We start from the raw sequence: 26626 nt of genomic DNA on the forward strand, positions 1-26626 counted from the left end.
ATTTGATGCACCCCTCACCAATTGGAGTCGTCTTTGAGGGGGAGTCGTGGTCGTTGATTGGGGTCGACGATGGCACCCAGAAGTGTAAGAATCCTATACCCGATTGAGCCGGCCCTGGACAGTGTTGACCGCGAGCCTGCGTGGATTTGCCGATCAAGCCACACAGCTGGACACACTCTTTAATGCGCGTCCTCCACACACCTCAATAAAAAGCGGCACGTCTTCGGTGAACGCTTCGAGGTTGACAGATATTCAGCCGGATGGTTGCCTTGTTTCGTGCGGCGCGGACCATTCCCACTGTTCGCAAAATTCGCCTTCCGGGTCGACCCTCCCTCCCGCCCGTCAAATCCGCCCGTGCCCGTGTAAGACAAAGCCAGTCTCTTGCGGGGTAATGAGCATCGGTAGAGACGGTAAACGAGCAGCTCTCGGTGTGTAGTGTAGAGGCTGGTGTTTGCCAAGACATGGTGACAGCTTCCAATCCAAGTGTAGTTCTAATACAGACGACTCAGGCATATTCGGTACGTATAATGCACAGTCGCCGGGGCCCGTTGGACTCCGAGTAGTATTTCAGACTGTGCTTCGTTTTGTCGAGTTCATCCATCGACCAGGTCAAACTCTCTGGCTCAGGCGAGGGAGACAGGCGTCTCAAGTATCGCATTTGAAGTAATTGCCGTTTGATGACCAGGCTGCCAATCCAAAGGCGAGGAACGTGGCGCTCGACTGGGCGGTGCCCACCACTTCACCGAAGCGACAGGGATGGTGCGAATGGATGCCTCGAGAGCGACGAAGTATTTTATGAGTAGGTGGCTTGCTGGGTTGAGTGATAGGTTGCGCGTATGGTAGACAGTTGCATATTCCTGGCGGTGAAAGTCAGCTTCCTGGCTTCCTGAAAGCTCGCAACGCCCGCCCCCTCTTCTCACGGCCACTATTTCCCACCCTTCTCTCCTATCTTCTTTCTTCCCCTCAACAGACGAAAGAAGCCGGATAGCTGACCTGGACACTCCAAGGACAAGGCTCGTATCATCGGAAAGAAAGCAGGTCAGATACGTGCTGCTGCGGCCAAAGTTGTTGATGGTGGCCATTCCGTTCTTGTCGCCGAGCCCAGAACCGCATCCTACAGTCAGGAACAAAGATCAAGACAGACCAACAGCATAAGTACCAACACACCCTCCTATCGCTCATTTTGTCTTATACACCCTTCCACAAAGGACTGCGCTCGCCTCACTTTGTCTAGCACAGTCTCCGAGTCGAGACAGCCACAACCCTCTCGACTTCTTCTGGTACGACATTCCACTCTGCATACTTGTCTCCCTCCTATTTTATTGCATGTCAGTTTCATGGGACGTCGATTACGGATTCACCATATAAGACGTGCCTTACCTGTCCCCAACCCTCCTCGAGGATACCCTCCGAGTCCTAGCATCCTTACAATTCTCGTCTCCATCATGGCTCCCCTTCCAGCCGGTGTTATCAATCTCACTGCCGGCCCGCCGAAACACCCTCAAGGGGCGAAAGGCGGACCGCATCCACCGCCTCCTCCACCGGCCCCCAAGCCTCCCGTCCACGGAGCGCCGGCTCATCATGTCGTTCAACGTCCAGCAGCCCCGATGGTAGCCCCAATGATGATGCCTCGGCCCATGCCGGTTCAGCCTCCCAACGACGTGATTCCACCTGAACTACGGCGCAAGCGTCTCGTTGAGCGATCAGATCTTCGCAACGAACGCATGACCGATGCCGATGCACGCGAAGCCTTGTCCGAGTATGTCGTATACCGGTTCGAAAAGGTCCATGACCCAAACGAGATTGACGACGAAGGAAACCCCGTCAGATCGACCTGGGAGAATGTCATCCGCACAGAGGTCCAGGACCTCCCCAAGCCGGCCATAACCCGAACCATCCGTCAACTTGATGCCGAAGGCAAGACGGCAATGCAGAAGAAGCTAGACCTCACAGGAACGCAGCAGCGTCAGATCGAAAAGGCGCAAAACAATCTCGACGCACATAACCTTGACAAGCGGTTCTATTACACACTGCAGCAGATCAGCACCAAGATCAGGAAGCTTAGCAAGGACTCTATTGAGTACCGCCAGTACATGGCTGGGAAAGAGGCTAAGAAGGTCGTGGTAACCAAGTTTAAAGAAAGGAAATCGAAGAAGAACCTCCTGGAGACGATCTCGATGACGGTGTATTTCAAACGAGAGCCGCGCTTCGGCGAGGATGCAAAGGCCATTCTCAAGGAGAGAGAACGGGAGATTGAATATCAACAACGCCTGCGTGACCAACAGCGGCAGCACCATCTTGATCATCAATTCTTGGCACGGCAGCAAGGCCATGAGTTGGCGATGCGACAGCAACAGGAAGAGTTTCTGCGACTTCACCCGCAACCAGTGGCTGTACCGCCTCGCCCTCCGTTCCCGTTGCAGAAGCCTGGCAAAGAGAAAGCCGACGTCAAAGTCATCAAGACAGAGAAGGGCAAAACCAAGGTTTATGACATCCCTTCTAGAAGCTCAGGAAGCTCTAGAAGCTCGCGTTCGGACGATAGTTGGAGCGAGTCGGACCGGACGCCGAGTACATCCGTCACTGGGTCCTCCGATTCCGGCAGGCATAATCACCGCCGCGGCCGTCATCCAAGTCGCGGTCGCAGTCGAAGCCGTAGCCGTAGCCGTAGCCACCGTCGATACCATACGAAGCAGGACTATCGCCTCTTTGATTACGATGTTCCTCGCGGTCGTATGCCTGGTTCACCTCCACCCCCACCACTTATAATGCCTGGCGGAGTCGACCGCTTCGAGCATGAGGCATTTCGGCCCCGGCGGCTAGCAGATACGGCCTATAACAACGACCTGGAAGACATTGAGCTGTTGAACAGTCTCGGCCGCCGTCGACCAGTTGTGCTTCCGCCCCGTGTCATCCACAGGCGACCCAGCTTCCGCATTGTTGATTCGGAAGAGGTTGTTCGTGCAAGACATGAAGATGATTTGGATAATGTGAGGAAATTGACGATCCGTGATGAAGTGAGATTTGAAGATCGACGGGTGGGCGAGGAGGAGCTGGCTGCCGACACACGGAGGCGACGACTGGAAACTCGATTCCGTCGGTCTTCTCTAGAAAGAGGCGCCTTGTTTCGAGACGAGGAAACGTACGAAGAGAGAGCGCGACAAGCAAAACAGTACATGAGCCGGCACCATGACAATCCGTTTGAACCGCTAGGGCGATCAGGGGCGAGGTACCACAACTAGGGTAGCCCAAGTTTGCAATCCTTTCCGGGGTTTCTTTCCACGCTTGAGGATGTCGTCGATAGCTATACGCCTCATTGATCGGCAAGAATGAAACTATTCTGTGTTAATGCTTTAGTCGAAACAAAAGTTGAACAGGCAGTGTCTTTCCAGAGGGCAGCATAGTGAAATTGACCAATGAGAGATCCGAATAATCAGTTTGACAACGTGAGCAACTTCCTCGTCCCAGTGAAAACAAAATCTGGCAATGCAGCTTGCAGGTTGCAGAGACGCCGAGGTAGCACAGCACAAACATGGAAGGCGAGAGCTTGAATAAGTAGTGCCGGGTCCAGCTGGAGGAGTTCTGCCCAACCTTTGTGCCTAAAAGGTTGCTATTGGGGTCGACTGCAGATAGTCAATCCCCCGCGCTCAACATGAGGCGAACGAACAGCTTCTCCTTCGACGACATTGCATCGAGGCGCAGGCTCTTTCTGCAAAAGAGAGGAGCTACATGGTGAACGTGGACGGTCCGCAGCCAATGACGGTGATTGAGCAACATGCTATTGGACAATTTGAATAGTCCGTCGAGGTAGCCAGTAGTCCGTCAGTTGTTCCTAAAGGAAGTGGAATAAGTCTCTAGTGCGTATGTGCGTATTCCAATTGTAGAAAAGGCAGGCAAATGGCGAATGATCATCGGGGATAAGTCGTACAAAGAGGTGGCATAATTCGCGGCTACGACGGTTTCACGCGTTACATGGAAGAGTGAGGTTGAATGTGGTGGCATTGTGAGCAAGACTGGGTGATGGTAATTAAGCGGATGACTAAGCCAAGTTGATTTGGAGCAACTTTCGCGCTGAGACTCAGGAGGGGCTTAACGCGTCCAGGCGCGTCCCGACCACAATCGGGATTGCCCTTCCAGGATAGACGCAGATCGAATTCTCTCCTTCCTCAGTCAGCGTGCGACACAGCAAAGCCTCTCACGTACAGAGTCACACAACAAATGTCAACAAGACAGCCCCTCGGATGACGGCTGGAATCACCAGCCTCTTTCCCATTCGATATCCGCCAATACTCCGCCAACTCACCCACAGAGCAGCATTTCGTGTCGCTCATGTCCACACCTCTGCTTCCCATCCGGATCTAGGTCCGCATACCGATTCGATGTTAGCCAGAGCGAAGAAGGCCTACGAGGCCAGCGCTCCGCCACCCCAGAAGAACGACTTGGCGAAGCAACTATTTCCCTCGAGCAGCCCCAGCGCCACTCAGAATGGGAATATCATAGACCAATTCAAAAAGACCACCCCGACGACCACGGCGCCACCCGCGACGACGAACTGGATACGACCCCCGCCGGGCAGGACTGCAAGTGTAACGCACTTCGCAAGCAGCAATCGGTCTGCTCTCGATTCTATATCCGCGCCTAACGGCAAATCTTTCGCTTCTCTCTACGCCAGGTCTGACTCTTTTCGAGACGAACCGGATAATATCTCTACTCAAAGTGGGCAGGCCAACTCGAAACCCGCTGTGTATTTTGCCGAAGATGACTTCAGTGACGACGACCAGCTTGACCTGGACTTCGAAGCCCCGTCGGCTCTACCATCACTCCCCAAGCCCCCTGTTGTCGCAAAGAAGGCTAGCAACCCGCCGCCCGAGGAACCTTCGACACAAGTTTTACCGTGGTCCTCGTCTCCCGCATCACATTTCGTCCACCCTCAACTATCGCGCACCACATCTGCCGAAAGCTCACTGAAGCGTGAGTCCCCGGAGAACTTCGAGTCTCAAGTGGCGCCGCAGCCCAAGAAGCGCAAGCTGCCAACAAAATGGAAAGTTGAGGAGGACTTTATCCCAGTGCCACAAGACGAGCCGGAGGTCTCTCGATGGGCGGATGGTGGTGTCACGCCTGCTCCCAAGAAGAAGAAAGAGACCTGGAATATGACTGCCAGTGCCCTCAAGGAGCAGAAGAAACAGTTGAAAACACAATCCAAAAAAGCCGCCAATGAGGAAGAGTGGTCCATGGACGAAATTCGAGCAGAGGTGACGAAAAGCAACCAGCCCAAGCCCAAGGCATCAGTGATTGCTCTCACTCAAGAGCAAAAGCACGTCCAAGACCTCGTTGTCAACAAAGGCCAGAGTGTCTTCTTTACAGGTCCGGCCGGAACTGGAAAGTCGGTCCTGATGAGATCGATTATCGCAGAGCTGAACAAGAAATGGGCGAGAGATCCGGAAAGGGTAGCTATCACAGCATCGACAGGCCTCGCAGCCTGCAATATCGGAGGCCAAACGCTACATAGCTTTTCTGGGATTGGCCTTGGCAAGGAAGACGTCCAGGCATTGGTTAAGAAGATCCGGCGAAACCCCAAAGCGAAGAACCGCTGGCTTCGCACCAAGATCCTCGTCCTTGATGAGGTCTCAATGGTGGACGGCGACCTGTTCGACAAGCTTTCACAAATCGGCAGAACCATCAGAAACAACGGCAAGCCCTGGGGCGGAATCCAGCTTGTAGTTACGGGGGATTTCTTCCAGCTGCCCCCGGTACCTGATGGTGATAAAGGCAGGGATTCTAAATTTGCCTTCGAAGCGGCAACTTGGAACACTACGATTGACCACACGATTGGTTTGACGCAGGTGTTCCGTCAAAGGGATCCAGGTATGTCGAAATGAAACACGAGTCTGGACATTGTAGACCGGCGCAGTAGCTAACCAATCTCAGTCTTTGCCAATATGTTGAACGAAATGCGTCTTGGCAGAATTACCGACGAGACCGTGCAAACATTCAGAAGCCTGGCTAGGGCGATTCCCGCCACAGATGGCCTGGAGGTCACAGAGCTGTTCCCTACACGATATGAGGTTGAGAACGCCAACCAAGGTCGACTGCGCAGATTGCCCGGAATACCCAAACGGTACGACGCAGGCGATAGCGGAGACCCCCAAATACGCGACAAGTTACTCCAAAATATGATGGCACCCAAAATGATTGAGCTCAAGGTTGGTGCTCAAGTCATGCTCATCAAAAACATGGACGACACACTTGTCAATGGTTCCCTTGGAAAAGTGGTCAATTTCATGAGCGAGGACGACTTTGAACACTGGAATCCAGCACTCATGATGCAGAGTGTCGAGGACATAGACGAGGATGGAGAAGCAAGGGCCAGGCGCAAGATCCAAGCTTTCAGCAGAGAAGTAGAGCAGGCTACTAAGGGCAAAGCCGAGTATCCTGTCGTGGAATTCGCGGCGGTGGATGGATGTACCCGTACCATCCTTTGCGTTCCAGAAGATTGGAAGGTTGAGTTGCCTAATGGCGAGGTGCAGGCTAGTCGAAGCCAGTTGCCTCTGATTCTGGCATGGGCACTATCGATTCACAAGGCCCAAGGTCAGACATTGGAACGAGTCAAGGTCGATCTGGGCAAAGTATTCGAAAAGGGTCAGGCCTATGTCGCGCTCAGTCGAGCGACCTGTCAACAAGGCCTACAGGTCCTGAACTTCCGGAAGGACAAAGTGATGGCTCACCCTCGGGTCGTAGGGTTCTACAACAAGCTCTACAGTGCCGACGTAGCCATTGCGAAAAAGCCACCAAGTATGGCTGATTTTTTACACAAGGAGAAGGACACAAAACCCGCCAGGAGTGCTTCTGGGGTGAGCGCGCGGTCTCAATCGTTTGTGAGGAAAGGTGTTGAGGTGATCGACTTGGACGAGGAGGAGGAGGCAATGGCGAGCTACGGCGGGTTTTAAGATGGGACCCAGGAAGTGTTTTGGCAGTAACATAATACGGCGTTTCAGAGACACGTCGTCATCAAAGATTCTACTCGAGTGGCCGGTCTATGCATGGTTGGAAGGGGTTCATTTAGTCTTCAGGTTGTCTGGACATGGATAGCGTTGGACTCGCAAGCTCTGGTTTCGCTTTGAAACGCACGTCTTGGTGGGACGGAAATACCTCTGCTCTTGTAGCGAATGAATAAGAGAAAACAATATTAGAAGGCATTTGTATTTGGCCACTTAATTCATTGTCGTAGTTGCAAGTAAGTTAAGGTAAGTTAGGGTAGTCGTAGCATCCACCCGCAACCTTGAGGAACGCCAAGAGCAGAATCGTTGCAGCTAGAGCAACTTTGCATATGCTGCCACCTTCAACAGATGGATGGAGAACAGTCAAGAGTCATAATAATCTATGTACCTTGGATGCGACGCCTACAATGTGCGTTGAAACATAGGTAATCCAATTGATTGTGAGGTGCTGCGCACTTGATGAAAACTGTCTGCACAATATGTTCCTTTATTAGAGTCAACCGACCTTTCGAGGTACTTACCTTGTAGGCTTGAGTACCTAGTTGAGGTACCTTGGGTTGGTCACTTCGTACCCCAGATGGGCCCGGAAGCTTGTGTCCATGACGTTCGTCCCTTCTTCCTGGGCAGGGCATGCTGTGGCCTGTAGCTGCCCGCCACCAGCAGAAATCCCCGTGACCTTGCACCTGGGACCTGCGCCTGCCCTGCGCTTAAGTCCCCTGCGCTTGCCTTATCGATAAGCATTGGGAAAAAGTTAAGGGAACCTGAACCCAGCAGGTAAATGTGCCCGAGGGGGGAATTGGGGGAAGCAAGCTCTCTGGTCTGGTCATTCGTCGAGATCCAAGGTCAACACACATATTCACTGCCAACGTCAACCTCATTTCTGCCCTCCAACAGCACCTTACTGCCGCCGCTTCCATCCTGCGATCTTTCTTGGCCACTTTCGATATCTCCAAAGCTCAAGCTTCGGTCAATTCGCGCAAGTTGTGTTTGCGACGAAGCCCCAACCCAACGCTGCTCTGGTGCATCCTGATACAGTCAACGACTCAGCACGCACACGCTGCGACGCATCCGTCACCATGGAGTTCATCGGCTTGCAAATGCTGGTGACACTGAGGCAGCCTCACGGTACGATGCTAAAGGGCACTGTCAGCGCTATAGAGCCCGGCATCAGCCTCACACTAAGTAACGGTACGTTCATGTTTCCATCAACGTCACTAGATGCCCAGTCCCACTAACAAACGCCTACGTAGTCTTCACTCACGGAACAAACCACTGGCTCCCGAGGGTCGTCATCGATGCCGCCAACGTCCTCGAGCTTTCCGAATTCAAGGAAGATGCTGCGCCCAATACCTTTACAGCGCCGGGCGTCAGTCCTGTTCCTGCTCCCGTCGTCAATCAACCTGCGCAACCCGCCTTTGCGGACCCCGCCATCCTCAGTATGGGAAAGAGGCCCGACTCCGGTATCGTGAGTGGGAGCGAAAGCCAGATACTCCCGGAAGCTGTACCCCAACAGGCTGCAGGCGCGCCGAGGGACCTTCGGCCGGGGCAGCCAGGAGTTTTGTCCGGCGTTCATCTCACCGGAGGTCTGAAGGACGACATTGTCAGCCTGAGCGAGACTTTGCAAGAGCTGGAAGTGGACGACTCGACGCCCAACGCACAACGATTTGTTGCTGTGGGAAACAGCACAGTGTCGCAGGATGCTGGTGAAGTACAGGGTCAACCACAAAAGAAGAGCAGTAGGCGGCGAGCAAAGCAAAAGGCTCGAAACGGCGCAACGGAGGAAACGATACCAGAAATCACCCCGATCCGCGGTAACGCGACTAATCGTGGGAAGGGCTGGAGGCAAACCCCGATGCTGCAAAGCTCGCCTTCCTTCCAGCCCTTCAACTCACTGAAACGGGGCCTTAAGGGCAAGAAAGACCTACCCGAAAACGGATGGGCCTCGGAAGACGTTACTGAAGATATGGTCGAGTTCGATTTCGAGAACAATCTGGCAAAGTTTGATAAGCGCACCATCTTCGACCAAATGCGAAAGGAGGACCTGGTTGACGAGGCAGACCGGCTGGTTTCGCACAACCGCCTGCCCAAGCCAGGAACAGCTGGAGGGAAGAACCTCCACTATTCTGAGAATGTACTCGACCTGCCAGCCGCATCGGCAAAGACGAGCCAGGATTTTTGGAACAGCGAGGCTGACGATGCCGCTAATGGAGTTGATCGACTAAGCGGTCGTGATGTCCGGAGTGCTCAGAGTAGCCGCAGGGCGGACAGCAAACCAGGGGCTGCAAGGAGGTCGCAATCGCGGAAAGCGAGCGCGCAACTTACCAGTCAGCCCCTCAATCGCGTCAACTCCAACGTACGTCTGAACAGACAGTCCCAAGCGTTGCTTCGTTCCCAAGACAGCCCCAAAAGTCTTCATGGTACTAACCACCTACAGCACGTTTCACAGTCCGGCTTCTATCTCGAACCGTCAAATCGACGACTGGAGACCGTCTCAGCTCTTCAAATGCTGAACCTGGAAAACATCGCAGCCAACGAGGTCGGGCTCACGGAAGACATGATGGCTGAGAATGCAGGCCGAGGAATCGCTGAGGTGACATTGCGAGCTCTGGAGGACCCCGCGATTCAAGTCCGCTTCGGAACCGGTGGCGCAAATGCTCAAAGCAACAGTTTGTCGGCTTCTGCGACCGTCGTCATTCTCGCCGGCAACAACAAATCCGGAATAAGAGCCATTGCGGCTGCCCGGCACCTACGCAACAAGGGTCTCAACTTACTAGTCTGTGTCGTTGGCATCGAGCGTGAGCGAGATCTGCTCGAAGACATGCGACAGCAAGTGAGAATATACAGAAACTTTGGAGGTCGCGTGCACAACAAGATCGAGTTGTTCGAACAGCTTCGCAAGACAGCTTCCACCCCAGCAACATCGGTAACACTCATCATCGATGCTCTGCTAGGCCTGGCGATCTCGTTTGAGGAGCTTCGAACTGGCGACCAAGCCACTGTATATGAATTGATAGAATGGGCCAACCGAAACGAGGCCTTTGTTCTTGCGGTGGATGTGCCAACGGGCATCGACCCGTCCACTGGAAAGGTCAGCATCATCGACGGTGGGCGCTTGTATGTCAAGCCTCGGTATGTGGTGGCGATGGGCGCGCCGAAAAAGGGACTACTCGAGGCGATGGCCCCTGTTTCCGAAACGGACCCCTCGAATGTTCACGGTGCCGGAGCGGCTGACGGTCATGGTGCTGTGGCTGAAGATGAAGACTGGAAGCTATTCATTGCCGACATGGGTCTCGGCGCGACAGTCTGGAAGAAGGCAGGTACCAAAATTCGGAGAGGCATTGACTTTGACAACAAGTGGGTTCTTCAAATGCGGTACCAGCCAGCGCTTTCTCAGGAGCAGTGATTTCTGCCCTGACGAGGAAAAGGGTGATTCACAAAGGAGTTATTTATGGGAAAGGGATCATAAAAGCGAGTCTTTTCAACTGCATTGTTCAGGCATTTTTTTATCGCACGACGGAGGAGGGACAGCATACGGGAAGAGGAGTTTGCGCACAGCCTGCCTTCTATTATATCCGCATCGGGGGGAGCGGTGGACATGATCTTGTATGATATTCCAGTAGCAGCAGCTATCACCGAGCATGGCCCGGTTTTTTCTTATCAATTGCGTGCTGCTATTTCGCGCTCGGTGTTGTCTTGTGGGCTACGAAGCATCGAAAGCGCAAACCAAGACCAACTGTGTGGTAGATCCATGTAGGTCTCATCATGAGCGCTGCAATCGCTGGACGTGGGAAGAGGCAACCGGCCGGATCCCCGTGTGGATACTCGGGGCAAGACAGAAGATCGGGATGGCAGGTGAAGGTTGCGTTGGGGGCCGGGAGGTGCAGCGCTTGCATCAATAGATGTGGTGTTAGTGCTGACGGACGGGGCAGCAATCAAAATGTGGATGTGGGGGATGGGGAGAAGAAGAAGTGCAGCTTGACAGACAGTGAGGCTGTGATGAGAGACTGGTCAAAAATAAGGTCTTTGAATATGATTTTGGGATATGACTTGTAGAAACGTTGACCCTGGACTTGATGGGTGGCCTCATGAACAATGGAGTAGACGTACGGGGCATCCCGGGAGACCTCAACAGTCTCAGCCCTTCCTAGGTATCATGATACAGATCGTGGGCGTGGCGCTCGAATACGAGGTTTTGCTGTAAGGGTGTCCATCAAAAGCACAGCAAGCAGTTGCACAACAGTGTCAGATTTGGGGGTTTTAGATATACCTCGAGATTTGGTAGCGGGAACCACGGGCCAAGAGGTCGTGTGTTGCTACCCAGGTGCACTTGGAGGTTCCGGCGGGGTCAGGTTGGGCTTGAGAGGACTATGGAGAACGAACCCGCAGATGGATGACAAGGGAAATTTTGGGTCTTCCAGAAGACGGACCAGAAGGGGCTGTGTAAAGACGATGTTTGCTACAGGCAGCCAATATCAGGTTGTTGAAATGCACTAGCAGCTATGCGCCATCGCGACGGAATGTTCCCAACTCTGTCTTGCGGCGGGGAGGGGAGGGGAGGGGAGGAAGTCACGCCATGGCTGAGGCTGAGGAACCGCCAGCCTCCTAGTGGGACATGTCTGTCTCGTCATTGCTGTTACCCTGGCCAGATCGGGTCGCAATTATCGAGCTTGGAGGCTCATGCGGTTCCATTGCACCAGGTTTTGGTTACCTACTTCTTGGGAACTCGATGTCGGTGACAGCGACTATCTCATCGATGCGACGTCTATGGAGTACTAATGACGGTTGTGCAGGAATGGAAAGGAAGCTATTGAAAAAGAGAGCATGAGAACAAAGAGGCATGGTGGACAAGCGTGTTTGGAAGCGTCAGGCTAGCGATGCGGTGTCGTGTGATGGGATTGTGACACGGGGGGGCTTATACAGCCATATGGCCCCCAAATCTGCAAGTAAGGTAAGGTAGCCTAGAGGGGCTGCAGACCATCTTGCAGCGGCAGCCTGCCTCACTATAACCCCTGACGATGAAGAAATGGGAGGCCAACGAGAGCGGGAGGACGCTGAGCTGTGATCGATCATCTAGATTCCGTAGGGCGGATGGATAGTCGTACAGTACCGATATAAGAACACTTTGTTGGCCTGCGACTTTGCTGGAAAGGTTCCAGCGTGGGATGTGGTATTGGTCCCTTACCCTTGCACCGACACAGACAACAAGAGAGTTGCGACCTTCAACAGATCGACATACTCCAAATTCACAAGAAAGGCAAATCCAGACGAACGACCAAAAGCTAACTTTCCTTGGCTTTGTCGACAGCTCGGTCCGTCCCGTCACATCACGAGGCCGCCGAAACCCCACTTCAGATGAGCTTCAGGTCCGTTGCGGTGGAGACTGGCTCCGTTGCCGGGAGTCCGCCCGAGGGGTAAGCAAGCCCGCCCCAGGTTTTGAAGTGGAAAAGCTGTGAGAGTGTACGTAGAACTAATCAATGTGCGTAGGCGGGCCGACCTTTCAAGCCACGACCATAGCATCGGGCGCCGTATGAACAATTACCCTGCGCTCTCTTGGTTGACCGAGGCGTTCCTGCAGACGCAGGACCGTTCCGCGAGGATCGCCGTCGGCAGCCCGCGCTCCGGAGTCGGCATCCTCGGGCTCGGGCTATTGGAGCACCACATCAACCTGCTCCCGACCATGCGGCACGCCGACGCGTTGCCAATGTTTGACCATGCGGCGGTCGGCGGCGCCAGATACCTTGGTTGGCGGCAGAAGGTGGCGACATGGCCGCTTTCCCAGCAGGAGGCGATGAATAATCGCACCTTTGCCGTTTGATTGGGGAGTGGATGATGGCGCGGGAGGCCGTCGCCGGATGACTCGTTCTTCAGGGATGCCTGTAGAGAAGCAGAATCGGAGAAGTGGATGATGGAGGGGGGAAAGGTGTCTCCGTTTGTTTGCAGTGGGCTGGCATTCCAGCCAGCCGTCATTCGTTTGCCTCCGGATGCATCGAGCGCCCAGTCTTACTCTTGCTTGGGTATGGGGCTGCCAGGATGGCGAATTTCGGAGGAAAGAAAACAAACGTTTTGGATTCACAGAAGCTCAGCTGGTGGTCCGGGTTCGCCGCTCCTTTGGATGATTTGTAGCAGAAATAACAAAGAAGTCGCTCGCTCCTTCCGTCTGTCTCTGCCCGCCACGCGAGACGCTTCTTTTGTAAGGAAAATAAGGTAGGCATGTTCTTACGTATCCTTCTGCAAGACCGCAAAACCCATTTCAAGCGAATCTGAGGCGACAAGGCAGTTAATGACAAGACCCATATTATGGTGATGTGATGTGATCTCGGTGAGCTTCAAGGTGTGCAATTGCCATATCGATAAAAGCTCACTAATGCAGAAAGGCGATAAGACTTGGTACGGATTTACTGGTGGATTCCAATGGCATAGGTACCTAGTGGATTAGGTGGAGGCCGTGCGTGCGACACCGAGTCGCTGAGAGAGTGCGTGGCCCAAAGGCTGCCTGCTTGCCTGTCTGAAGACCGTCGGACCCTCAAGGTCAGCAAGAGTGGAAGCTTCCAACACTTTCCACTGCCCTGACGACACCGTCACCACCTGAATCGTAGAGCTTGGGCCAGATTCGACCCCTGGAGCGGTGCCTTACTTAAGCTACCGAATGCACCGGAGTGCACTTAATCCGCCCCACTCTATGATTTCATTGGTTGTCTGGGGACCAGACCCAGGGATTGCCGCCGCCTCCCGTCACCACCTCACACCTTCCTGCTCTTGCTGGCTGGCCTTTACTACCTCCATTGCTGCACCTGCCTGTCTCCGAAACAAAGCTTCCCATCTGCAAACCTCCCACCCTATCTCCGCCCCAACCACGAATTCTCTCCTTCACACCGTAGGAAGGGATATAAAATCCAACACAATCGTCTTTCCTTTCTGCTTTCCTGCCGAGGAGGAATTTCTACCATTGACAGCTACCCCACCCAGCTGAGGATCCCGCCTTCACCTTCACACTACGACTGCATACGAATACCCGAATCATCAGAAACAGTCGATCAAGATGGCGCCTCCGTCGGAACAGCCCGCCGAGCACAAGAAGAAGGTCAACCTTATGTGAGTAGAAATCCATCGTTGTTACTCCATGAAGTGGCTCGCAAAAGGAAGGAACTATGCTGACGATATCTACTACCAGGGATGCCTCGGGTGCTGAGGTCAAGGATGTTTGTCTCCCCGAGTCTCGATCGACGCAACCGGATATCGTGATGATTGTTTTGATACTGACCGAGCAAACAGCAAGATGACACCGCGACCGCTATCCTCAAGAAGAAGAAGAAGCCCAACCAGCTGATGTACGTGAGCTCTGGAAAGCGTGGGGCAAGCTTCATGACACTAACTGATGCAGGGTTACCGATGCCGTCAACGATGACAACTCCATCATTGCCCTCTCCGAGAACACCATGGAGGCTCTCCAGCTTTTCCGTGGTGACACCGTGCTCGTGCGCGGCAAGAAGAGAAAGGACACCGTCCTGATCGTCCTCGCCGACGATGAGCTGGACGATGGCAGCGCTCGCATCAACAGAGTCGTTCGCCACAACCTGCGGGTGAAGCACGGTGACATGATCACCATCCACCCCTGCCCGGATATCAAATACGTATGTGCCAACAGGACACCGCTTCTTCGAGAAAAAGCTACTGACCGCCATCGCAGGCCAAGCGCATTGCTGTTCTTCCCATCGCCGACACCGTTGAGGGTATCACCGGCTCCCTCTTCGACGTTTTCCTCGCTCCCTACTTCCGTGAGGCCTACAGACCTGTCCGCCAGGGCGACCTCTTCATCGTGCGCGGTGGTATGAGACAAGTAGAGTTCAAGGTCGTCGAGGTCGACCCCCCCGAATACGGCATTGTCGCACAAGATACCGTCATTCACTGCGAGGGCGAGCCTATCCAGCGTGACGAGGAGGAGGGCAACCTCAACGAGGTCGGTTACGACGACATTGGTGGCTGCAGAAAGCAGATGGCTCAGATTCGCGAGATGGTCGAGCTTCCTCTCCGTCATCCTCAGCTCTTCAAGTCGATCGGTATCAAGCCTCCCCGTGGTGTCCTTCTCTACGGTCCCCCCGGTACCGGTAAGACGTTGATGGCAAGAGCTGTCGCCAACGAGACTGGTGCTTTCTTCTTCCTCATCAACGGTCCCGAGATCATGTCAAAGATGGCTGGTGAATCAGAGTCAAACCTGCGCAAGGCATTTGAGGAGGCCGAGAAGAACTCTCCCGCCATCATCTTCATCGACGAGATCGACTCTATTGCGCCCAAGCGTGACAAGACCAACGGTGAGGTCGAGCGTCGTGTCGTCTCTCAGCTTCTTACCCTCATGGACGGCATGAAGGCTCGCTCAAACGTTGTCGTCATGGCTGCCACCAACAGACCCAACTCTATCGACCCTGCCCTCCGTCGTTTCGGTCGTTTCGACCGTGAGGTCGACATTGGTATCCCCGACCCCACCGGACGTCTCGAGGTTCTCCAGATTCACACCAAGAACATGAAGCTTGGTGATGATGTCGACCTGGAGCAGATCGCTTCCGAGACCCACGGTTACGTCGGTTCCGATATCGCTGCCCTCTGCTCCGAGGCCGCCATGCAGCAGATTCGTGAGAAGATGGACCTTATCGATCTCGACGAGGATACCATTGACGCTGAGGTCCTCGACTCCCTTGGTGTTACCATGGAGAACTTCCGCTTCGCTCTCGGTGTCTCCAACCCCTCCGCCCTTCGCGAGGTTGCCGTTGTCGAGGTGCCCAACGTTCGCTGGGAGGATATTGGTGGTCTCGAGACCGTCAAGGCCGAGCTGCAGGAGTCCGTTCAGTACCCCGTCGACCACCCCGAGAAGTTCCTCAAGTTCGGTCTTTCCCCGTCGAGAGGTGTCCTGTTCTACGGACCCCCCGGTACCGGTAAGACGATGTTGGCCAAGGCCGTCGCCAACGAGTGCGCTGCCAACTTCATCTCCGTCAAGGGCCCCGAACTCCTCAGCATGTGGTTCGGTGAGTCTGAGAGCAACATCCGTGACATCTTCGACAAGGCCCGCGCTGCTGCTCCCTGTATTGTGTTCCTCGATGAGTTGGACTCCATTGCCAAGGCTCGTGGTGGATCAATGGGCGATGCTGGCGGTGCTTCTGACCGTGTTGTCAACCAGCTTCTCACTGGTAAGTTCCCCACACTAAAGACTAGAATGAGACGAACATGAGCTGATTCCGTTGCAGAGATGGATGGTATGACCTCGAAGAAGAACGTCTTCGTCATTGGCGCGACCAACAGACCTGAGCAGCTTGATCCTGCTCTGTGCCGTCCTGGACGTCTGGACTCTCTCATCTACGTGCCTTTGCCCGACCAGCCCGCTCGTGCTGGTATCCTCAAGGCTCAGCTCCGCAAGACCCCTGTTGCTGGTGATGTCGACATCGACTTCATCGCTTCCAAGACCCACGGCTTCTCCGGTGCCGATCTTGGCTTCATCACCCAGCGTGCCGTCAAGCTTGCTATCAAGGAGGCCATCACCGCCGACATCCAGAAGACCAAGGCTCGTGAGGCCGCAGGCGAGGAGGCGATGGATGAGGACGAGGAGGACCCCGTCCCCGAGCTCACCAAGCGCCACTTCGAGGAGGCCATGCAAATGGCTCGCCGTTCCGTCAGCGACGTGGAGATTCGCCGGTACGAGGCCTTTGCCCAGCAAATGAAGAACGCTGGTCCCGGCGCGTACTTCAAGTTCCCCGAGGGCGAGGGTGCCGCAAATGAGGCTGCCAACAGCTTCGGCGATGCAGGCAACGATGATGATCTTTACGACTAAGGGATGGGTGGGTTAGAGTGCCACTTAATGCAAGCACGCCCTCGTTGTATTCTAGTTTTTCCTTGCTCTCCGATGCATCTGCGTCGTCACGCGTACAGATGATGGGCCGAGTCACAGAAATTCGAGCCTATCGACGGAAATCTGGGGGCGGACGGAGTTGGTAGACAGGTAGTTTCCATGATAAGTTGACCATATCAAGTCTAATTCCCAGATCGCTGTGTGATATGTCGCGAGATCATGTCTTTACAAGACTGTTTGGCTTAGTTCACCTGGTCGTTGTTACTGCGAGGTGGAGCTCCAAGTTTGCAAGAATGGTACGCTGCGCACGGGGAATCACTCGTAACAGAATGGGATTGAATAGTACATAGATGCTCAGGATGAAGCATATTGGTCGACCTATTCATTTTTGCCCCCCCAATCATAGTCGGCTACGTAAAGAAGTGAAATCTCGTGTGTGCTCGTCCCTTCTGCGGAACGGACTCTCCCAAGAATATGATTTATGTGTACACACGATGTCCGCCTCGGCATCGTCTTTATCTGACATCAATGGCTTTTATCATCAACAATAGCACTTTGCTCGAAACCAGCCAGCAAAGAGATGCTCCATAAGCATCTCAAAGCTGTGCGAAACGTCTTGTGAACATCGCAGAGGCGTCACCTCCCAACCTCTGGCGGTGCTCATCGTCGGCCACCTTTCATGACCATCTTCTCCCAAAGGCCTGCTGCCATAGCCTTCTTCCCCGTCCGTCGTAATTGCCGTGGTAACACCGTCTTCTCTGCCCAGCCCCATCTCCCAAGCTCACACCTCATCTTCAGCTGGTACTATCAATCTCGCAGACAGCCTCCAGGCTTTCTTGTGTGACTTTGATGGCCTCGTCAATGACAGCGGAAGGGATGGCCAGGTTCGGCTGGGCACTAGAGTCTGCGCCGCCGGGCGCCGGCGTAGAGGAGGCGGTGCCGTTGGTCTTCTTATCCTTGTCCTTATCCTTCTCCGAGGCTGCGCCGTTTGTTTTTGCTGTTGAGGGGGATATAGAGGGGGCTGAGGGGTCGAGGGTGTCCTGGCGGACGTCGTCGAGGACGCGGCGGAGGAGGTCTGGGAAGGTTGAGACTTCGCCTGTGCGGAGGAGGTTGAGGGCGTGGTTCTGGATCAGCGTGGGCCAGTTTGCTTGGTTTGCGTGGAGGGAGTGGAGGAGCTGTTCCTGGATTCTGGAAAGGAGAGGTTAGAGATGGTTAGCTTTTGCGATGTTCTCTTCCCAACCAGCGCCAAGTGGGTTCGATGGAGGATGAGGGGGTGGGGGCTTACTTTGTGACATGACCGTCCTTAAGCAGTAATGTGTTGATTTGTGATCTCAGCTCTGGGTCTAGAGTGGCAGCTGAGTGGTTCGCGGCCGAAGGTGGCACCTTCACTGGGGTTGACGGCGTCTGGCTCATCTTTGCTGATCTGCTAGGTGTATGTGTAAGGTTTCGGAGTAAGGATGCGCCTGGAGAGGCTTTCGTATTGGTTGCAGCAAGTGATTCGTGATACGAAGTAGTGTCACTGGGGGTAATCCTGGCAGCGAAGGGTTGTATCGTTTACCGTGGTCGATTGATGATGGAGCTGCTACGTAAGGCAAGTGTCGAGCACGCGGTGGAGTGGGAGCCTGGAGTCCGTTGTTAGCAGGGAGAATATCTGCTTTAGCATCCAGATACATACTGATTAGAATACGTGTAAGCAAAGTCTCGGGTATCAATGTCAAAAAGCGCAGTGTCTGTGGTTAATTGAGCATTTGCGGTCGCAGAAAGTGGTGATCTTTGGTGGCAAGGCTGACTTTTTTTGGAGCCGCCTCCGGGGAAGCTTCAGGTTCTCAGCAGCTGGCGGTGCTCACTGGTGCGCAAGGCTGAAATCATGCAGGGGTTTTCTGGTTTTGGCAGGCGGCGGGCACGTGGGGCCGGCCTGGGTTTTGCGACGACGAGCCGCCTAAAACCTGGAGGAGACTGCCACCTGCCGCTGGAGGGCCACTCCACCTCAGTTTCCCATGGAGCAGGAGCGCCCCCCTCCACACCAAAAGCTGCCGACCCCACTTTCCTTCTGTCAGAAAATGAGGGACCCGTCTTCCCCAAAGCTTCCATATTATCCGCCAGACTATGTGTACTTTACTTCCATACCTAGGTAGACATGATTAAACGACCATCAAACATCAACTCGCATTCATCCGAGCCATCGAGATCCACTCCTCTTTCGGTGGTCTCGTGTGAGATGGATGATACTCCAGGCGACTTACAAGGCAACACAGCAACGTGGAATGGGGATCACCAACGCCGTTAACGGAGCATCGTATACAATTTCAACTCTCATCAAACTCACAATTCGTCTCAAACTGTCAAGCCAACTTGTCTGATAACTAAAGTCTTTTTCTGGGCATTTTCACTCATTCCTTACTCCAGTTTAACAGCTTATTCCGAACACCGAGCCATGGTACCGCCATCGAAGCGGGTGGCCAAGGGCCCGATGACAGCTCATATCTCGACCGCTTGTCGGTGAAGGTCCTTGCTCGATCTTCCAACAAGTCACATAGACTTTGTCTTTCCGCGCACCGCATACACTTTCAAGAGGATCTAACCCCCAGTAATACCAATGGCAGGCGCACGGCAAGTATTTCGCTTGTACACCGTCTCCAACATGCATCCAGAAAGTCTGGTAGCTGCTAGGAAGTTCTGAGGCGAGCTCGCCCCGCCCTCGCCGCGGCGGGGCGGGCGGGCGGCGATGTCACAGTCTCCTCATGAGGACCACACTGACGGCCGACTTCCTCCGGCCCGTCCCCGAAAAGTATGACCGCACCGCGCATGGAACTAGGTCCAAGCCTACGGCCTGGCATCCACTACATACGCATCGACACACTACTCTCACGAACCGGGCCTTCCCGCAGCGATAATCGCTTCCCGAGAAAGTGTGGCAGGGCCCCCGTCTCTTCCGCCCCCCTTGACCTAGGCCTAGGCCCGCAGAGAAGACGAGAAGACGTTCTTTGCGTATTGGACGATGAGAGGATGCTCCGTTTACGACTGCTTGGTGTGTGTAGCCGAGCCGGGCGCTGTATCACCGAGCCATGCGAGGCGAGTAGATCACCAACGGTCACGTTGGACCGCCTACGCGAACCAAAACGCTTGCCGGGGACCGGGGGTCTGGGACTTGCATCTCTGCGCAACGTCGTTTTTCTTTCTTCTTGTCTCCCGGGTATGGTTTCCGGAGGCTGGAAGACGTTACTGCAAGGCGAGTCGTAAAGTTGCGTCCGCTTGCTGCGTCGGAGACTCCCCATGTGGAAGTCCACATTGTCGGTCAAGACTTTGACCCGGCTCACCGATTCGAGAAGCAAGGGGATTCCCGAACCTGCTTCCGGCTGCACTGCGATTTCTCGGGTTCGCTAGCCCGCTGTTGTTGGCGTTGGCGCTGGCGCAAAGAAGCAAAGCCCTATCTAGAACCTATGCCATCCCGACCTTGCATGGCAACCTCTACACCGAGGGCGTGATGGAAGTGGGCGAGCATCTCAAGCGGCATCCATGTGGTGTATTCCCATTCGGCCGGATCGCGGGAGTACAGCCTTCGAGACATGCCTGGATATAAGTCACAGGACTCTCAGCCAATGCTTCTCCGGATGGCGTTCTCGCTGTTGTGTCCCATCTATATTGTATTTTGGTCGCATCATAGATGCACGCAGCGATTCATTGCCATGCTTCCATTTGCAGAGAAGGTTTTCCGGGGCAAAATATCTCACCTCCCGGCCGGGGTTTGGATTGCTTTGCCCCTTCCTTCAAATGCCCTCGTTTTTTTCTTCTTTTCTTCTCACAACTTGGAGGGCCATTTAACGATAAGAGAAGCAAGTTGGGACCCGTTTTCTTAAACCACCCCAGACAGGCATGTTGTACACCGACCCCCTTCACCGCTACTATCCCGCCATGCAGGTTGATAAAACCCCCCCAGCTCCAAGAGCCGAACCCACGAACGACAACCCCGGCACGGTACTAGGTTACCGTGCCGCGAAAGTCCACTTTGAAAGTCTACTTTTCCCCATCTCGGCGCAGCTAGCCGAATGCAGGCGGGATTCTTGGGAAGGGAGGAGGGTAACAACAAAATGTGAGGGCTGCCGCGGAACCAACTTCCCAGTGGGCCTCCCGTGTGTATGTACAAGCTACCAAGGACTGCAGTCTGCAACCCATTTCCACGGGATGCCGTTTCTGGTTCTCGTCGTATTACACGTATCTCCTTCTTTTAGTTCTTAATTTTTTTTCCTTACCTCCACTTCCTATCCAATGCTTTGCTTCACAGGTATGATAGGTTTCCCAATCAGCCGTTCTTCCACCTTGAGGAAGAAAAAGAAGCTGGCTGAGCCTATAAGCACCGCATGCTGCAGGGTCTCTTGTGTTTCGGCGACGCGACTGGATGCTGTTCGTGTTGCTGGCAAAATACCCAATCGCGACCCCTGACTTGTCCAACGTCTTGCTTGGCCGCACCTTTGTTGCCGTCTTACAAGTGACCTTTTTGGGAACAGGCTGTGGACCCTTGAGATGTTGGACAGAGCAGCGAGAGAAACCCCGTCTACCAGTCTGGCGGGAGTGTGAGAGTGAGATACGACCGAGGTCCCGGAACCGTGAATGTGGGTTTCTTCTTGTCCTCGTCTATGACGACTTGTTTCGGCAGGCAAGTTCTCGTTCGACGTAAGAGATGTAGGTCTGACCTTCTCGTCTGTATGTGTGTAAGCCTTTTGATCGTTTACGTTGCGGTTTTGGAACTCTTGGCTCTGCTGTGTGACGGCGAACTTGCCTCCATCGAACGTGTTCCCGTGTGAACGTGACCAGGGAGCCTCGCGTCTATGTTGCTTACCTCGTGATATAGTGCGTCGGGAGGGGGAGCTGGGATGTTATCAAGCATCTCGATTTGATGGTTTTGTAATGGAGTTTATATGTATCTAGGTATCCATCCTCCCGGGGGGGCAAGCTTCGACTTGGCGCAGATTCAGAAGAAGCCATGAACGGTTTGTCTTGAAATCGTCAATCATATCCCACGTAGACCGTTCGAGGTCATTGCTCGCGTGCCCCCCTTTCTCCCCCCTCAACCCCTATAGAAGTTCCGGAAGAACCTATTGGTCCGCGGAAAAAGAGGTTTTCCAAAATCTCACCTTACTGCGAAGACCTAACTTGTTGGGTCTTCCGAAGCTAATGGATGGCGGTCTGCTACATTGCCCATCCGGTTCAGCTGGGCCGGGGGGCGTGTCTTCAAACCTTCATCGTTACAGCCGCGGTTCTTCTCGACATTTCTCAGTCTCGAAGTATCTCTCTCTCGCTCTCCAACGGCAGGCAGCTGCTCCTCGGCGTCCATTGGCGCATTATACATGGTGACAAGCCATCGTTGGAGAATGATCTCCACGATTTATCAATAGTTAGTCAACAGGAGACTTGTAAGCGGGACTGTGTACTCCATACTGGCATTGGCAATACACGGGAGTCGGGAGGGACATGGAAGAGGGCCTCGGGCTACCGGTAGATGGCAAGTCGTTGCGATATGCTCTTTCTCGACCCTCCCCTCCGCCGCTGCCACCCCCCTAGGTCTACGGAGTACGGGACTTTGAGACCCTGGCTCCTTCGGCTTATGTACATCCCCAGAAAAGATCTGCGCAATGGAAGTTGGAACAAGAGGAGAAGCTCCGACTTTGAACAACCAATCCCCCCTGGGCATTGTAGTGTAAGTAGCTGTAAGTAGTTATGGAGTACAGTAACTTTGTAACTTGCTGAATCAGATCGGAACTCAGGATAATTGATATAACCCTAGGCCTGATGTGTCGTGCAAGGCCCCTTACCGCCGGCACTGTACCCTGCTCATCATAGGTTTCCTCAGATTCTTAGCTGTTTCTACCAGTATCTTGCCTTGAAAATAGGAAGAAAAAAAACCGCACACATGTGACAAGAGCGTGACATCGAAACTATCCGTTTCCGCTCTCCTACATTGGCGGAAAGGGGTGGCTGGCTGGCTCTCAAGATCGTTTCCTCGGTCCGGCGCTCTACCGCCTTCTCTCTCGATGCAGAACATCTCACATACGGACGGGGACGGGGGGGGGGGGGGGATTAGAGCAAGGAAAGATAAAGTACGGCGCAAGCCAGAAAAAGAAAAGGAAAGAACAGAAACCCATGAACATTGTCTCAGATTGTGCCGCCGGCTGGGCATCACCGCCCTTTGTCTCCCTACCAAGAGCTTTCTTCTTCCTGACAAGTAGCTGGTGCTTGGTAACTCGCACAACGTGTACGCGGGCACCGTCTGCACGTATCTACCTAGGTAGGTGCCTAGGTACTATCCGAGGAAATCACCTTGCGACCGATTCGTGTCACCTCAAATGCTGTGACATCGTTCCCAACACCCAAATCCACCCACTCGCCCGCCTTGGCTTTTGACGTACAGCAGCGGCAGCCACCAACGGCGGTGGAAGGCGAGTTTAGTTGCAGAAAAGCAAAAGGGAAAGAAAAAATCAAGATGGTCTCGCAGCTTTCGTCTGAGTCCAGAGCGTCATCAGACTCAACTCGTGCTTTTCATGCCTCAAAGCAAAGCCACTGGGGGGTTTTTTTTTTCTTTTTTTTTTTTTTTTCTTTTTGGTGTCAACACCCCATTCGAGTTCATCCCATGCTCGCGCATCCATTTCGAAACGGGTGCCCATTATTGAAGTTGGAACATTGGACCCTGAAGCCGACCTTTCCGGAGGTGAAACTGCCATCTCGTCGTCGGTTGTGGTCGGAAGGGCAGCCGGTAGGAGAACAGGGGGGGGGGGCAGGCTCGCTAGGAACTTGAGTTTATCACTCCCCCCGATAATCGGTACGACCCTACTTAGTCAGTGACGACAACAAAACACAAATACTGAAAGGATGTTTCGATACGAAAAGTGTAAATCAGCACACGGAAACTCCAAGCCACTGAAACAGACGAAACTGGTACTCTGAACCTTTGCGGGCCAGCTTAGCGGGGAGAAAAAAGACATCGTGGTCAATCCTTGCCCTCACAGAAGCCCGACATCAATATATCGAAACTCAGCCTTTGATAGTAGCAGCAAGTGACAGCTAAGAGGGTCGCCCCGTGCCACTGGGTGTCACGGTGTGTGGCTGATTAGCACGTAGGACGGACGGCCTGCTGACGATCGCAAAGGTCTAGACCGCAAGATTGTCCGATCTGCGACGATCTCACCAATGTTGTTCGGTTACTGCATCAAACCCAGCATGTTGTAACATAGGCGGCCCGTTTCCATGTGGTATGATGTCTGGCAGTTTTACCGACGCAGCTGGAAGTAACGGAGACATATGACAGCTTGACCAGAGTTACCGACGCTCTCAGTGTTTGCAAATACTATGGCTGCGTGTTCTTGGTCGGCCCCGGGTTGAGCAAGGACCTCTTCGCTGCAAATCGTTGATAGCCAACGACGTCCAGTGAGGCTCAAGAAGTCAATGTCACGATGTGGGGGACCAACGGGCACTGTTGGTGTGCTGTGCAGTCCCACTTCCGAGAATTCCCCTTCCATCCCCCACGAGCCATGTTCCCCCAAACCCCAATCAAGGTAAGTTTGCATACGGGGTGCATATGTTGTGTCGAATGAATGACGTCTCAGCCTTGTGATACCCGATCATTACTTGCTCCATTTCAACGTCATGAGCCTGCAGCGCGGCACATCTGTCCTCGATATGCAATGTAGAAGGAAATCCAGGCCTTGTCGGCGACGGGAACTTCGACCACGTGGAAGAGCCCTGTGGGACGGACAAACACACATTGAAAGCTGGAAGCTGAGAATGTGTCGGTGGCCGTCATCATTGGCGGGGGAGCATTCTCGGGGATCTACCGTAGACACCCTTGTCGGGGTTGTCAAAGTGTGGTCTAGACACCTGCAGAAGATGCCGGCGGTGATTCGGACGGCCTTCCCGTTTCGCGGTTAAGCATGGTCATAGCAACCCGGTGAGAGGACCAGCTGCACCCGTACCCAACTCGGCCCTCCAACGTTGACGGACAACGGCGGGCTAATCCCGCATGTTTGATGACAACACCCGGCGGAGATGGCTTCGTCTTCATGGTAGGGGCAAATGCACCGGCCTGGCCTGCAGTGCGGCTATACAGCTCACTGCCCATCTGTGACAAGTAAATCGAATGGGGGATTTCGATGCAGGCGATACGTTTACTGTACAGGATTGAACCGCAATGGCTGCGCAGGTGAATTATACCTCGAAACCGAGAAGCTTTGTTCAGCCTAAGCAAAGGCCAACGCTCGATCATTTTGCGTCGCGTGAAAAGCATTTGCGTGAGACGGAGATCGCGAGAGGAAACCGCAAGCGAAAGGAAGGCCAAATCTTCACAGGCCGCCAGCGACCTTCAGCTGTTGACGGGACTGCACCAGTCCGTAGCCCGCTCGGGAGGCACACACACACACACACACACACACACACACACACACACACACACACGCTCACCGACCATCTGCATGAGGTAACTGATAATGCTCCATCGGTTCCCAATCGAGGACTTTCTTGTATGCGCAAGCGATGTGTGAGACGCGCCAGGCCAACGTGAACAGTTGGAAGGTTGTTGGAGCAATGGCGCAGCTTGTCTCATCCGACATATCATTGCGCGTCCTATACACATCGGATTGTTGTAAGAGTCGGACGGTCGAGGTGAAACAGCTATTAAAAGCCTCGGCGACTTCCCTCCCGAACGGTCTGCAACAGCCGCAACTTACAGCGGCGACGTGACTCGAGGCTGGCGTTGCAGATCCGTCACTGACCTCTTCCTTGCAATGGTTAAGTCTACACTCGTGTAAACAGGACGAGCTGAGAAGCTTACTTGGGTTCGGAAACACAACTCATCGCGCCTCTAGTGTCCAACCCTAGGTTTTAGTTGTCGCATCTCTTGCAAAAGGCTGACCGTGTGTGATCGCTCAGATCTGGCTCCAGTGACCAGACAAAACACAATAGCGTAGATCACTCACTTTTTAGCAGCCATGGAATCGGAAGCCTTCAGCGCAACTGAACAGGCGGCCAAGCACGAAAACTTACCGTCTGTGACACGAGAATCGAGCCATCGGTTGATCGGCGGATTTATCGACCGCGTCTAGGTCGTGTAAAGCAACGAGGAGAACAAAAAGTGACGAAAAGGGATCCTGTATCTTGGAATCCTTGACATTTCTCCGCAGCTTCTGGGCCATCCTACGGCGATTACGACTAATAGGAGGGTTCGAATTGGTTCTCGTTGGGGGCGAGATGTGCTCGCGAAATCCGCCTATCCACGGGCGGATACTTTTGGTAGGTAGGTTCCAGAGGCTGTTGGGCGCCCGACCAATCCCAGTGACCATCTAGTGCCACAAAGCGTCGGACGGTTCAGCCAAAGAGCAACAGCACCTCACCACCTCGAGAACGATCCAAGCCGCCGAGTTGCAGGGGTAGTCCGGCCTGTCTTTGAGAAGGTGGGTGCCGGACCTGGACCTGCTTGTGCTCCTGAACGTGTCTAGGTCACAGGTGGGTAGGCACATAGGCTCACTTGCTGGTCCGGTGTATGCATGCGTAAACGCACGCTGCGGCTGCAGTCACTGTGCCCTCGTCTGCTAACGCAGCTGATGGTGGAGTTCAAGCGGTGAGAAGGGTCTGGATGCAAGCCGTTTGGATGGGATTCTGACCACCCAAAAGCGCGGGCTGATATCAACCGCAACAACATCGCAAGCAGTGACGGCAGCGGTGCAGGCGGTTCCAGGGGTTCTAGAAGCCGTGAGTGACAAGGTTGATGATTGCTCGATGGTCTTCCATTTTTGCAACATCCTTGACGGAT

The 26626-nt window shown here is 54.0% G+C and overlaps 5 protein-coding genes across 5 annotated transcripts; 4 read left to right on the forward strand and 1 right to left on the reverse strand.

Annotated features, from left to right (window-relative positions):
- The first annotated feature begins 931 nt into the window (after window positions 1–931).
- On the forward strand, window positions 932–3942 carry HER10_EVM0010134 (uncharacterized protein). Its single transcript, XM_035479603.1, has one exon. The coding sequence runs from the start codon at window positions 1338–1340 to the stop codon at window positions 3237–3239; it is 1902 nt and encodes a 633-aa protein (XP_035336449.1). The 5' UTR covers window positions 932–1337; the 3' UTR covers window positions 3240–3942.
- A 157-nt stretch (window positions 3943–4099) lies between these two features.
- HER10_EVM0002940 (DNA repair and recombination protein pif1) lies at window positions 4100–7048 on the forward strand. The gene is made up of 2 exons (XM_035472631.1): window positions 4100–5862; window positions 5926–7048. Exons 1-2 carry the CDS (start codon window positions 4239–4241, stop codon window positions 6942–6944), a joined length of 2643 nt encoding a protein of 880 aa, XP_035335794.1. The 5' UTR covers window positions 4100–4238; the 3' UTR covers window positions 6945–7048.
- Window positions 7049–7807: 759 nt separating this feature from the next.
- On the forward strand, window positions 7808–10823 carry HER10_EVM0001128 (DFDF domain-containing protein). Its single transcript, XM_035482850.1, has 2 exons — window positions 7808–8183; window positions 8246–10823. Exons 1-2 carry the CDS (start codon window positions 8072–8074, stop codon window positions 10396–10398), a joined length of 2265 nt encoding a protein of 754 aa, XP_035335626.1. The 5' UTR covers window positions 7808–8071; the 3' UTR covers window positions 10399–10823.
- Window positions 10824–13675: 2852 nt separating this feature from the next.
- Window positions 13676–17010, forward strand: HER10_EVM0006000 (AAA family ATPase). The gene is made up of 6 exons (XM_035475598.1): window positions 13676–14087; window positions 14167–14194; window positions 14268–14323; window positions 14377–14626; window positions 14683–16174; window positions 16232–17010. Exons 1-6 carry the CDS (start codon window positions 14035–14037, stop codon window positions 16810–16812), a joined length of 2460 nt encoding a protein of 819 aa, XP_035336085.1. The 5' UTR covers window positions 13676–14034; the 3' UTR covers window positions 16813–17010.
- A 402-nt stretch (window positions 17011–17412) lies between these two features.
- HER10_EVM0006523 (uncharacterized protein) lies at window positions 17413–18597 on the reverse strand. The gene is made up of 2 exons (XM_035476106.1): window positions 18116–18597; window positions 17413–18018 (listed from the first exon to the last, which is right to left on the reverse strand). The coding sequence occupies exons 1-2, from the start codon at window positions 18241–18243 to the stop codon at window positions 17625–17627; spliced, it is 522 nt and encodes a 173-aa protein (XP_035336131.1). The 5' UTR covers window positions 18244–18597; the 3' UTR covers window positions 17413–17624.
- Between the last annotated feature and the right edge of the window lie 8029 nt (window positions 18598–26626).

The sequence above is a fragment of the Colletotrichum scovillei genome, assembly GCF_011075155.1.
Source record: "Colletotrichum scovillei strain TJNH1 chromosome Unknown Contig00003, whole genome shotgun sequence".
Classification (NCBI taxonomy): Eukaryota; Fungi; Ascomycota; class Sordariomycetes; order Glomerellales; family Glomerellaceae; genus Colletotrichum; species Colletotrichum scovillei.